The 12878-nt window shown below is 46.7% G+C and overlaps 1 protein-coding gene across 1 annotated transcript in view; it reads right to left on the bottom strand.

Annotated features, from left to right (window-relative positions):
• The window catches only part of abcc8 (ATP-binding cassette, sub-family C (CFTR/MRP), member 8), a 42640-nt gene that overhangs the window by 28389 nt on the left and 1373 nt on the right, over window positions 1-12878 (bottom strand). Inside the window, exons 2-9 of the mRNA XM_076038193.1 lie at window positions 10273-10435; window positions 8485-8626; window positions 7603-7724; window positions 5905-6071; window positions 5540-5782; window positions 2682-2870; window positions 875-1039; window positions 399-554 (exon numbers count right to left, since the gene is read on the bottom strand). Coding sequence (XP_075894308.1) covers window positions 399-554; window positions 875-1039; window positions 2682-2870; window positions 5540-5782; window positions 5905-6071; window positions 7603-7724; window positions 8485-8626; window positions 10273-10435 — 1347 coding nt within the window. The remainder of the gene's footprint in view (window positions 1-398; window positions 555-874; window positions 1040-2681; window positions 2871-5539; window positions 5783-5904; window positions 6072-7602; window positions 7725-8484; window positions 8627-10272; window positions 10436-12878) is intronic.

Here is a 12878-nt window from a genome sequence, read left to right as displayed (position 1 = left end):
AAAGCCCAGCGGAGAATGTCGGCAAGGGGCAAACAGCAAAATCTAGCTCGGTGAGGGATGAAGTGCGAGAGGAACAATGGCAGTGGTTGAGACGACATGCGCGATGGAATGTTCAACATGTATGATGGGTGGGCAAAGTTTTTATACCATTGAATAAACATGAGAATCTAATGAGTGTATGCATGAGTATGTGTACCCCTCCCCTGGAATGTCTATTCCTTTCACAAGGTAAGACAAGAGAAGGGATGTTGCCCTCTCAAAGATTTCGCACCTCTTCCCGTGGGAGGATCAGACACGAGACACTTACTTACTTACTAGGCCAACACATAGCAAATCACAAGACCTGTCGAAGAACACCGTTAAACACTACAAGATCACTCAGCGGGCAGTTTTCCTACCTGAACTGGCATGGCCCACAGGTTGGGACAGAGGAAAAAGAACCACATGAGCTGGTTGGTGTCTATGGCGACCAGGTTGCAGATCTGCCCCACTGTTAACTCCCCCATGGAAATGTTGGATGTGCACAGGCGCATGATTTTGTTGTAGATTTTGGTCTGTCAGCACAAGAAGGTGTCTCACACACACACACACACACACACACACACACACACACACACACACACACACACACACACACCATATAGAGTTAGAAAGTTAGAATGCCTGTATTAATTCCGCATAGGTGTGAAACATGATTACAGCCTTATGTAGTGCAACAGAGGAGAAAAAAAATATGTGAATTAAAAAAGAAAGAAAAAAGAAAAGAAACTATCTACTGTATATCTATCTCCTGTTTCTCTACCAAAATGACAGCTGGTACTTCCTGAGGCTCGACTGAATTGCCACTTTGTTCACTTCCTGTTTTGCTTCCTACCTGTATGGCCCCGCGCAGGTTGATGCCTGTTTCAATGGCCACATAGTAGGAGGCCTGCAGGAAGGTCCTCTGCAGGAGCAGGGCAAAGAAGAGCAGCACGGCCAACACATAGGCGTTCTCCAGAAACTCTTTGGAGGAGATGAAATAGATCCCCAGCAGGGTCATCTGGAGACAGAGGGAGGAGGGTGCAGAGTGGAGCAGATAGAATTATCATGGTTAGTTCGCTCAAGGCCAAGGTCAATCAGACTGGCTGACGTCTGCAGGATTCAGTGTGACTTTGGTTCAATTTTGGGACGACAACTAAAATCCTCTCAAGAGAGAAAATGCCACCATTTGCAAGGCATCATCAGCCAGACACAAGGACGCAGAGGAAACGCAATCAAAGCAAAGTGGAGAGTGTGCCGGAGTTTCTCCCCTCACCTTGCTTCAATTCTGAGCTACATTGGTTGGGATTCATGCCTCATCACAGCGTTTACTCACCTTCCTTCCTCCAAAAGCCACTGTATTTAGCTCTTTATTGAAATGGCTCTTAAAATACTGAAAGAAAACTGATGAAATACAACTTACTTACTATTTATATTGTTTTATTCAAGTTCGGTGGGCCGGATTAAAAAGCTTAATGCGCCCCCGGGCCATAGTTTGCCCACGCCTTCTCTGAACGGATGCTGTGGGATTTTTTTCCACATCTCCTTTCTGATTTCTGACATTCTGAGTATGAAATTGGCTGCCCCGCAGGGTTGCAATGAACGACGCCCAAACAAATAATTAAAGAACCGCTCTTAGGGGCTGGAATGCCTGAACGGCTGCATGCGTTATATTGCAGTCTGCCCTGCGGGGAACGTAAGAAACCGAGACAGCTCTGGTAGCAATAAGTCTCATAAATACTTGACGAGGACTAAATTAGCTGGCCATCGGGCAGGTGCAGTGGGCCTGAGCGGGTGTAAACGTCTCATCACTCTGCATGAGTGACCTTTGAGAGGCAGGAGGAAGTCATGTGACGGTCCTGTCGTGTCAGTTGAAGCTGTCTGGCATGTGGAATCTTATTAGAGAGCAATGTCTCTTTTCTACATTTGTCTGGTGAAAAACATCTTATTCGTCCATCAGGTGCCTTTGCTTTAAAAAAAAATAAATAAATAAAAAGTGCCAATCCCACAGAGGTGTGATAGCCGTGCGAAAACTGTCAGTCAAACAACACCTGAGTCAGGATACATTCTGTCTCTGCCACTGTTACTTAAACCCAACCTCATGTTGAGCAGAGCCGGAGCTAAAGTAGAGGTCATGGAGACAGTAAAGTTCACTTCCATCCCAACCCAGAGAGTTTGCTTTAAGAAGGGAGATGTTTGATGATTTGGCAGCTGGTGTTTCTAAAACAAAATATGAAAAAATAGACAATGATATCTATTGTATCATTTTTTTTATTTTATTTTTTTAGCTGTGTGTGTGTTTGCTCAATTTGCATTTCAGCTGCAGCTTGAGCCAAATTTGAAAAAGCCGGCAGCTGCTTGGAATAAGCAAACATAAACAGTTTGAGGTGTTTATGTAAAGCAAGATCAGAAATATACAGCTCAGGTCAGGGGTTAAAAAGGCTTCTTGGAAAAGTGTGTTGACAGTGAAGATATATGTTACTGGAATTGCATGGGCAGCGTCATTATTGTGTCAAAATACTGTTTTGTAACGCAAACAAAATGGTGAAACACACAAAATCTGGGTGAAGCCTATTGCTTCCAGTCCATAGTTCCTGCAATGAGTCAGCAGTTCCTGTGGAGACACGTCAAGGTTGTTGCTGTTGCTGCTGTCGAAGCCTTACTGGTTGCTGAATGGTGCGGTTATCCTTGCTGACGTGGTGAACGATGCCCGAGATGCAGAGAGGACCGGCGAAGCCCAGCAGGTCTGCCAGGAAGCGAAAGGTGATGCTGAGGATGAGAGGTCTGCCGAACGCCCTCCTCAATGCCTGCCAGATGGACGCCGGGCCCGGAGGTGCTGTGACCTGAGGCCTCTGAGCAGATAGGAAGGGAGAAGAAGAAGATGAGCAAATTGCAGTTGGTTTTTAGGATTAGATAAGCAAACCTATTTTTTTTTTTTTTTTAGTTAAGACAAAGGAAAAACCACAGAAGAAGAGAAAAGACACACATCCTTCTACTAAAATTAGCGCAAATTCTGAAGTAGCAGCAGTTTTATCACAACCGGAAGCTGTTTTCACAGTAAAAGAAGTAGAGAGAAGGGCAACAAAGGCTTTTCTTGGTGAACTACTGTATGCTCAAGAGCTGAGTTAAACACGGCAGGAGAGGTCTGTCTAATGTTTTCCGGCCCGGATCCCGGATCTGTGGCAATAAATACAGGAGCTTCTGGAAACACTCCAACTTGTGTCAAGTTCAATGTTTTCTGCTTTAAATGATGTGGAATAAAATCCAAATTACACCTGTGAGTCACCATCAAGTTCTAGTTCCCTTGGCAGCATAAGTGTAATGAAGTTGATGACTGGAATATTATACAGCAATGCTTTATTCACCGAGCTGAAGACAAAGTGGGAACAAACGAGCCTGACACTGCGTCCCATTAACAGAATGTAAGGGCTGAATCTGCAGCAGCACCGGCAGACAGCTCATCGCTGCCAGAGGAACGCGAAAAATCAGGTCAGAGGTTTTTTTTCTCGCTTCTGCTGCTGCATCATTGAAGCAGCAATTTTTCACAGCAGAGCTCTTCATGGTTTCCAATCATACTCGGGAGGGAAAGAAACAAAACCAAACAGCAGTGCGCAGTAATTAACAACCGAAAGGCTTTTAAGAGCAGTTTTCTTTTTAAAAAAAGGGACAATAAAATGCATGATAATTACAGAGAGGACGGAGCTGCTGATAGTCACAACTGGGATTTTTTTTATGGCCAATATGAATCTGTCTCCAAAGACTTGACAGCTTGGTGCTGATCAGAGGAAACATCTGGGCTGTCATGGTGCAGTAAACACTCCCACAGCATTTTGTTTTGCTTGTGTTTGTGTGTGTGTGTGTGTGTGTGTGTGTGCGTGACAGAGAGAAAGAGGGAGAGAGAGAAAAAAAAAGAGAGAGAGAGAGAGAGAGAGAGAGAGAGAGATCCTGCTTTACTATTTGAACTGTGAGAACAGACGTGACCGTTTTCATGCGTCTCAATGTTTCCACCAGAGCTCACAGTGGACCTCAAACACCGTATAAGATAACATATGTGTCAGTGTCCACGTCATGCGCACGCACGTGCACACACACGCACACACATCTCCTCCCTCTACCTTGGGTTCAAACGAGGCGCAGGGGAAACGTCTCATTCTCACACACGCAAAGCGAAACTCGCTTCCCATGAAAGTGCAGTGCTTTCACCCCCGCAGAGGTCGGGATGTCGCCTCGTTCACAGTCTAATGGGAACGACCCGGTGCCTCTGCGCTCTCCTCCGAATGCCCCCACCCACCGCCCACCACCAATGGGACCCGCTCGGTCCCTCTCATCCCTCACCCTGCCGGAAGGAAGTGGGGTTGCATCCACACCGGACGCACACGCAACAGTGACGAATCTCCGCGACCTTCCAAACACTGGAAAACAACGACCCCTGCGAGGAGGCCCTTCACCTCCCACCCCTGACACGCGCTATGGAAGTAAAGACGAAGTCTGAGAGAGAAAAAAACAGAGATATATGATGCGTAACAAGGACATTTCCTCTGGGGTTGGTTTGTGTTCTGGGGACAGACAGAAGTCTGCATTTTCAGTGCACACTGAGAATATTTAAAACAATTAAAATGTCAATGGCCTCTATCGTAGGTATCCTTGGTTGAACTTTGTGCATTTTTTACCAATATTTTTGGTAAGAGTATTAGAGGACACACTTTAAAATTTCAGTTCAATCAAGTAACATCCTCCTCTGTTCTATTTCTCAACACACATTCAGACACCATCTGAGGATCCTAATAGATTTCCCTTTAAATGTATGTCGTTATTCACCTGTTTTACTGCTAAGCTGAAATAGTTCATTCTAAGCAAGTTCATTGCTTGCTGCTCAGAGGCTCTTGTAGCAGTGTGCATAAGGCCAAGTGTCCAGGGAGCTGCACTGGAGTGCAGTACAGAGTAAACAGCAGTGGAGAAACACAGAGACTCTGCGCAGAAGCCCTGGGCAGCAAGTCGGAAGTTTGCTTTTTTTTTTAATAGCTTTATTCGGAAAGTTTATGTTTCTAATATTGGGAGACAATAATTCAATGTGACTGTTTTTTTTAATGTCGATTCTGCACAGATGCAACAGCCGTAAATCATGTTGAAGCAAGCCTCAGTCAGAGGAGGGAGCTGTTAACTAGTCCAATAAAATTGACAATGACATGAAAAGATGAAAAGGCTCTGTAACGTCAGACTACAGTTCCAGTTCATTCAGGAATGAGTCACCACTGGCCAGGGATTAAGTTTTTTCCATCAGAACATCCACATAAAACAGAAAACAGTTATGAAAAACTTATGATTCTTAAATTGCATGCAATTTTTAAATGAGCCCACACAAAGACAAAAATGTGATGCCCAACAACATAGAAACAATTACGTTTTGTCTTTTGCATTTTTTACAATTTACTTCCAAGAAGTCAGAAGTCAAGAAGCTGAAATCCACGTGTTTAAACTCATTAAACTCTCACCCGCTGCTGACTAAAGAGTTTGCACTCACCTTCTGGTCCTCGAAGGCCTTGCGCAGCTTGATGTAGTTGGTGAGGGCCCTCATTGCGATGGGCAGCTTTCCGATGACTTTCAGATCGATGGGCCGTCTGTGTGCGGAGGTGATGAAGGTGTTCATCCACCAGTAGGTGGCTTTGGACAACAGGTTGACGAAAGGCTGCAGAAAACGAACGCCGAGGTCCTGGAGGTCTTCTGGGGGCTTCACCTCAGTCGGGTTGGCGAAACACACATAGCGCTGTTGACAGAGTACAGAACACAACCCCAATGAAAGGGAAAGGTGAAGTGTCAACTTCATCTTCTTCAGTCTGCCGTCCTACAAGACAGTGCATGGCAGAGAGAATATATGTTAGCACTCACCCTCCCCAGGATGACGTTGATCTCCACACTGAGGAGGAGTCCGTACAGCAGGACCAGCAGGCCGGTGATGCAGTAGCGCAGCTGCCTGGGACCGATGCCGTGCTCAGTGTACTTGGCAAATTTGATGGTTTTCATGATAAAAGCCAACACCCAGTAGATCAGCAGAGCTGGAGAGATGAAACGATGAGGAGGACGGTAAATCGCTGGTCCCTCCCCTCGAAATTACAGATATAATTGACCCACATGTAGATGGATGGCTTGGAGGTGGTGTGTGTGTATGTGTGCGTGCACACGTGTGTCAGATTCATCTTTGTTACCGACATATAATTTCCTGTTGCACGTCAAGGAGCTGTGTTTTATCACTTAAACTTGGCATTACTGCAATGGCATAAATTTCCTGTTCGGTTTCCCTTTCCCTCCTTCTTCCCTTCCCTCCCCTCTACATCTCCATCTCCATCTGATGTCACATGTCAGCGGCGCTCGCCTTGCAGCATCCAAGGGGCCACACGGCTAATCCAGTCAAGAGCAGGTAAGTGAGTTATACACATCTGCTATGTGCCCTCAAAAGTGTTTACACAAAGGAAAATAGTGAGAGTTAAACACATTTACTGAAGTGAATATTTGCGACTGGGTAAAGATGGCGCTGCTCAGTAATGAGATTTGCTCCTCTGATGCTGCGGTGAGATTATGGTGCGGCAGTGCGTGGGTTAAGTCTCGATTTCAGCTGATGAAATGATAAACCCAGCGCCGCGTCACCGTATTTCCCCAAGAGAGTAATTCCGAATGGAGATTGAGTGGAACTGAGGGCGGCAGGCTGGGAGTAGAAATCTCAGAGCTGCAGAGTTAATATGTCACAAAGAGCAATGGGCAACTGTGATATACTCTGTAAATGGCATTTTTATAAATGTCCTGTAATAAGGATAAGATTAATCATCACATAAATAAGCTTTCAGAATTTCATGCAGCATAATAAATAACTAAATCATTGATGTAAGGTTAATATATGATTTCTTGTTACGGTCAATTGATTTCATGTGAAAATACGATACGGAACCAAAGGGGAAACGTTTGGGTGGTGCACGCTGTAAACAACATGGTAGCTTTACTGAGGTGCAGTGAGAGTATTTTCTCTCTCGTGAAGTTGTTAAAATTTGTCATTTGTAATGTGTGGCCTTGTACAGGGGAAGAAGGGAAGCTTGTAAGACATCTTTACAGATGAGAGTTTATTCATTTTCACAGGTCATAAAGGGATGTTATTAAATGATTCGCGGACAGGAAATCCAGTCCATCTAGAAACCCATTTGCTCTGTGAAAATGAACAATTAACATGAGCTCTGAGATGGACAATTACAGCGGATGTCTCTGACCTCAGTCACATTGTATTGTACTATATCAGAAGGCAATGAGCCATTCATTTGCAAATGGCTGCTCTGATCCTGCAGGCTCTGCCTCATAATGACTTTATTCATTGTCCCACAAAGCTCCTGCGGTTTGTTGCTTCTCTGAGGTCAGGATTGAACGAATGGGCAGGACATAGTTCAGTCAATCCAGGCTTTACAAACCCTGATCACCAATCAGCAGTGTTATCACAGGGCTTAGTCTCACTGTCAAAATACAAAAGACACTGCAGCATGGAAACGTCCAGCTCATGAGTCAACCAAAGGTCAAATCAAGTAGGAGACGTGAGGAGGACTTTACCTAGAAGTAGTTTGGGGAAGTTGGAGGTCTCGATATTGTGATAGTAGATAATAGAGGTGATGCCAGCCATGAAGGCAAGACCTGCAGGCATGTAGAGGTGAAGATGGAGCGATTGGCTGAACCTGCAAAACAAACAACAGACACCAGAGGAGAGCTCAGGCAACAGACACAGGACAGCGTTGTTTGGACATCACAGTTGGATGTTTGGAATCACCGAATGGCTGTCTGCCAGTTCTGCCTTCGCTAACTGCACAGCAATGAAGTCAGTGTGAGAAGTCAACTGCAGCGGAGAGCGGATGGAGAGCTCTTCTGTACGCTTCAATATCAGTGACACACATCCCGAGGTGACAAGGAGTCAGTGGGGGTTTAAAGAGCGGAGCAGCTGAGATGGATCCTCCATCCACCTGTGTCTTCCCTCGGCCTCCCTCGTGACTTGACGGATGAGTGTGAAGGTTGACGAGGATCAGACAGATCGGAAATACTGACACTATTTCCGATTTTCTTTCCCCTGGTTGTTTATTTGAGCGTGGCTGAAGCACATGTCGAATGGAAACAATTTGTGAGCATCCTCGCTTTGCAAGAGCTCTCCAGACTTCATCACTGGGAAGAGGGAATGATGCGCAGTACCTGTTGAATTTAAACAAACCTGGTACGACAGACGTCAGTGTCAGCGCACCCAGTAAAGTAACTGAAATACACTGAAGTATATTCCAATTGAGAGAAATGATCTAGAATCATTCCAAATGAAATGTTAAGAGCACTGCAAATGTTCAATGATATCATTTCTGCCTTGCCACCCATGAAGCAGCACTCAGTTTCTAAAAGCTCACTTCACTACGTAAGAGGGAGATGAAGAGCGTGATGCGTTCACCACCAGCGTACCCATCAGAGACGATGCCTTCCGCGATCTCACAGACGAGGATGAAGAGCAGGACGAATGTGAGCAGCCAGCGCAGGTTGTGACCCGGGAAGTGGAGCCAGGTGCTGTGGTGGATGTGGACCTTTGAACTCTGGCTGCCCCAGCCTGCAACAGAAGATGAGATCAATCGTCGGAGCAGCATCACGTCAACATATGATTCAAGGCAGCGGAAACAGGACGGGCAGAAACAAGGTCTTCTGGGACTGTCAGGACAATGGAATGAAAAACTAAAATGAGGAGACACTTTCTTCAATCTCAAATGTCTGTGACCGAGTGCGACCTTGCGTGAAAAAAAAAACACTGTCAACAACCTTGACTGTTTCCTTTTTACTGCAACTACAAATATCTTGAATTTCATTATATGCAGCAAGGCCAGGTAAACCGATCAATGACAGCTGTCACAGACTCCACCCGACTTTCAGCCACTTTGCAGAGAGCAGTAGTGTGGTGCAGTTGAAAAGTGAAAGGTATTTTTCAGCACCCCCACACAAGATGAAAAGGTGAGATATTTTCTCTGCTGCCTCGGTGTGTTTCCTGTTTAAAGATAATACACACTTGTTTTCTCTGTCATGAAATGTGCTCCTTTCTTGCATTGACTATTGACTGTTTTGCAAGACAAAAGGTGACCAGATAACACAACCGATTTCAATAAATCTCAAAAGAAATAGGAATCTTGAACAAACAGAATGAAATAGAAACACCAAACTTATAGAGGTTTCAAAGCAGACAGAATCCACAGAGGACACGAGATCTGCACACTGACTGAATCTCAAATAAAAACATCGAGTTAGTTGGTTTTAAAGGAATACAAAATAACACAAAAGTTGAAAGTGTGACTCATTGCTGCGAAAGACTGTCTGTGTGCTAGATACTGTTTAATTTGACAGCATTAAGCAAACAACCAGAACACAGAGTCACTGCCAGACCAGCTGCATGGAAAAAAAGTGTTAAACTTTCCAAGAGACCGAGGTTCCTGCTTGACAAAAAAAAAAAACTGCCCCCAAAATTAGACTTGCTCATCCATAAAAACTGCTCCCACGCGCACAAGTAGATACACTCGGTGTCAGGGAGTCACGAGATGATAGATGATGAGGCCAGAGCAAGTGTCACCGCGGAGGAAGAGGAGCGCGCAGCGACGCAGGGCTGCTCTGCCTCACGCACACAATGACACTAATGGAATGGCCAGCAGCCAGGAGGAGGCGGGAAGGAGGTGTAACCTGACGCCAGGCACGGTGGCATCTGCCCCTGTCCTCCACAGTTCATCACTGGAGTCACATTAGCTCGCCGTAATGATTTGCAGCCCGAGAAATATATTTCCCCGTGCGCTACTGTGCTCAGAGAGACCCGAGAGAGGTGACACCTGCAGAGGCTCTGCACCCCGGGAGGAAAATCCACAGCTCAGCAAAGCTGTGCATTATGTAGAGCGTAAGCGCGGTAACGTGCACGGATAAAACATTTACAGCCTCAAAGCATTTTCACAAATGACCGCGCCGCGGTGAAATGGTCTCAAGAAAGACAAGACAAGCTGATGGAGAGGGAAACTAAGAGGTGAGAGGAGGAGGGAGACAATCAAGCCTACGGAGCTCATTCAGAATCCATGTGAGGTGCTGACATGTACTGAGACATACTGGAGCACTGTGTGTGTGTGTGTGTGTGTGTGTGTGTGTGTGTGTGTGTGTGTGTGGTCTGCATTAGAGGGGGAGTTGCGGCGCGCGACCAGGCAGAGAAGTTCACTCCCCAGCAACACTCACCGATGAAGAGGATGGGGAACGTGATGAAGAGGAGGAAGACATGTGGCACCACGTTGAGCGCGTCGAGGAAGCAGCCGTTGTTCAGGACCCCGCCGTCCACGTTGTAGGCTGCCGAGTTATTCTCGTTCCCGCAGAATGCCAAGGACATGGTGGGACCGGGACTCTGCGGAGGAAACCGGGCCGGAGAACAAATGAGGAGGAGGAAGAAGAGGAAGAAGAGGAGGAGGAGGGGGTCCAGCGACAGAGGAGAGAGAGGAATCTAAACAGACGCTCTCAGAACATATCGAGCCTCTCGGAGGAACGTCGATGCCATCCACAGTAGAAATCCCGGTCGACCGCCTGCTCCCTTTACTAAATCCAGCCCTCGCCGAGCCCTGGCTGAGACTGGAGGTGTGAGCGTGGGGGAGGAGAGGGGTCCCGGCAGTCACAGTCCGCTGCCTCGGCAGCTCCCTCTCAGCTCCCGGCAGCCTAGGCTGCTTCCCCGGCCATGCTGCCCACAAACATCTGCATCCCGTCCATCCCCAGCCCTCTCACATCCTCCGACGACTACGATTCCCTCTTCTGTCTCGCTCGTGCACACACGCAGACTCGCGTGTGTGCAAGCAGTCAGAGGCGGCGGCAGCAGAGCTCTGCAGCGAGGGGTTGCTATTCCTGTACAGGAGCCTCAGAATCGACCTTGGAGGGACGGGAGAGGAGGGAGCACAGCGCCGAGAACCAGGCTGGAGAGCCCATCAAGGTAGGGAGGGAAGAGGAGGAGAGGAAGAGGAGGGAGGGGTGGGCTAAAGCAGGCGGGACAGGTGGAGAATGAGAGAAGGAGAGGGAAGGAAGGAGAGAAGTCGGGGGGTGGTCCTGCAGCCGTATGAGCCGTGCAGACGTCATAAAACAGTACGTGTGGAGCATGAGCGAGAGCTCTGATCCAAAGCTCTGCGCCACTCTTTCCTTCTCCTCATACATGCGTATATTTATAGAAATTGCATAACTCTAAATGGCACCTACTGCGGCACTGGAGAAGAATAAACAACGCCGGTGAATCACTGAGGGAAATGTAAGGCAGTACAAGTAGAAAATAGTATAGAGTCATGAAATATTAATCAGTATGCAGGATGGATGTGTTGTGCCGCCAATCCTGCGGCGAGGCATCCAGCTGCAGCCAATGGGGGATTACCTGATCAGACGGAGCTGCAGGGAGCTGCACGGGAGCAGATTCGGATAATCTATGTATAAACCCGTCAACAGAGCGGCGGTCTTTTCTTGGAGGCTAACGTGATTTGTTTAATGTAATCCATGCCGCGCTGACCTCGGTATAATAAGTGGAAGAGCTCGAGTGTAATGTGCATTTCGCAGGATGTGACAGCAGTGGCGTCGAGTGACACAAAGTGCAAAGGAAAACCCCCTGACGTTGTGACCTTAATTGGCCGTTAAAAAAAATTAAGTCGTGTTCAACATTTCAACATTCCTCCTGTCTGTGTTCTGCCTTTGAGTGCAGGGAGACAGACTGCAGGCTGGACATTCATTCATGTGGTTCTTTCAGGAATAACTCAGACGCTCCCTATATTTTGATTTAATTTAGAATGTGAGCTGAGCAGCAACTCAAGGTTGCAAGGGTCTGCTGGTCTGCCAGCTGTCATAGAGTGAAGGCAGGGTGACACCCTGGACAAGTGGCCAGTTCATTGCAGGGCCACATAGAGACAAACAAGCATTCACACTCACACTCACACTCACACTCACACCTACAGTCAATTCAGAGTTCCCAATTCACCTGACATGCATGTCTTTGGACTTTGGGAGGAAGCCGGAGAACCTGGAGAAAAGCCAGCAGACACAGGGAGAACATGCAAACTCCACACAGAAAGGTCCCAGGCCCGGAATCAAACCCACAACCTTGGCAGCAACAATGAAGCTAAATTTAACGCTCCAGACAAACATAAAAACTCAACTTAAATCAAACTGCTGTAGAAAACAACACATCAGGCAGTCATGAATGGAGTCATCCTCTGGTTGTGCTCGAGCAAGGAAGTATTTTGCAATTTCTTCCTGGTTGATTTAAAACAAGGAGTGCTGGATATTTCTGGAGGAAAACACACATCTGCACATGGCAGTGGCTCCTCGCTCCTCATCGCAGCTGTCAATAACACGCTGTTGATTTTAAGCCGGTTGCAAAGGAGCTGTGTGTTTTCCAATGAAAAGACAACATCAGGCTACAGTAGCTGTCTGATGTCTGGAGTGTCTGGTTTAACATTTTACTGCATACTGCTGCTAAATAAAAATGGAAATCTGGAACACGTGAACAAGCACGTTTTTGTACACAGTCTGTTTAATGCGTTCTTTCTTTCTTTCTTTCATTCTTTCTTCCTGTCTGTCTTTTTACAGCTTGAATAACTGACATGGTTCCAGTTTGGCGATGCCCTACATCAGAGACCTATCCATCATAAGATTGCCTGCAGGGTTGAAGCATCATTGCATGGTGAGAGGGTGGTGGTGGTAGTAGTGTTGGGTGGGAGGGGAGGGGGTCGGGGGGGGCTGAGAGTAAAAGGAAAGTAGCACTGCTTAAAAGGTACTACATGCACTTAAGTATATAGGGACAGCAGAACACCCATTTTAAACGG

This window comes from Nelusetta ayraudi, unplaced genomic scaffold, assembly GCF_046127955.1.
Source record: "Nelusetta ayraudi isolate G7.1 ecotype Tasmania unplaced genomic scaffold, CSIRO-AGI_Nayr_v1 ptg000053l, whole genome shotgun sequence".
Classification (NCBI taxonomy): Eukaryota; Metazoa; Chordata; class Actinopteri; order Tetraodontiformes; family Monacanthidae; genus Nelusetta; species Nelusetta ayraudi.
Note: the sequence above shows the minus strand (reverse complement) of the source record. Positions and strands in the feature narration are given on the sequence as shown.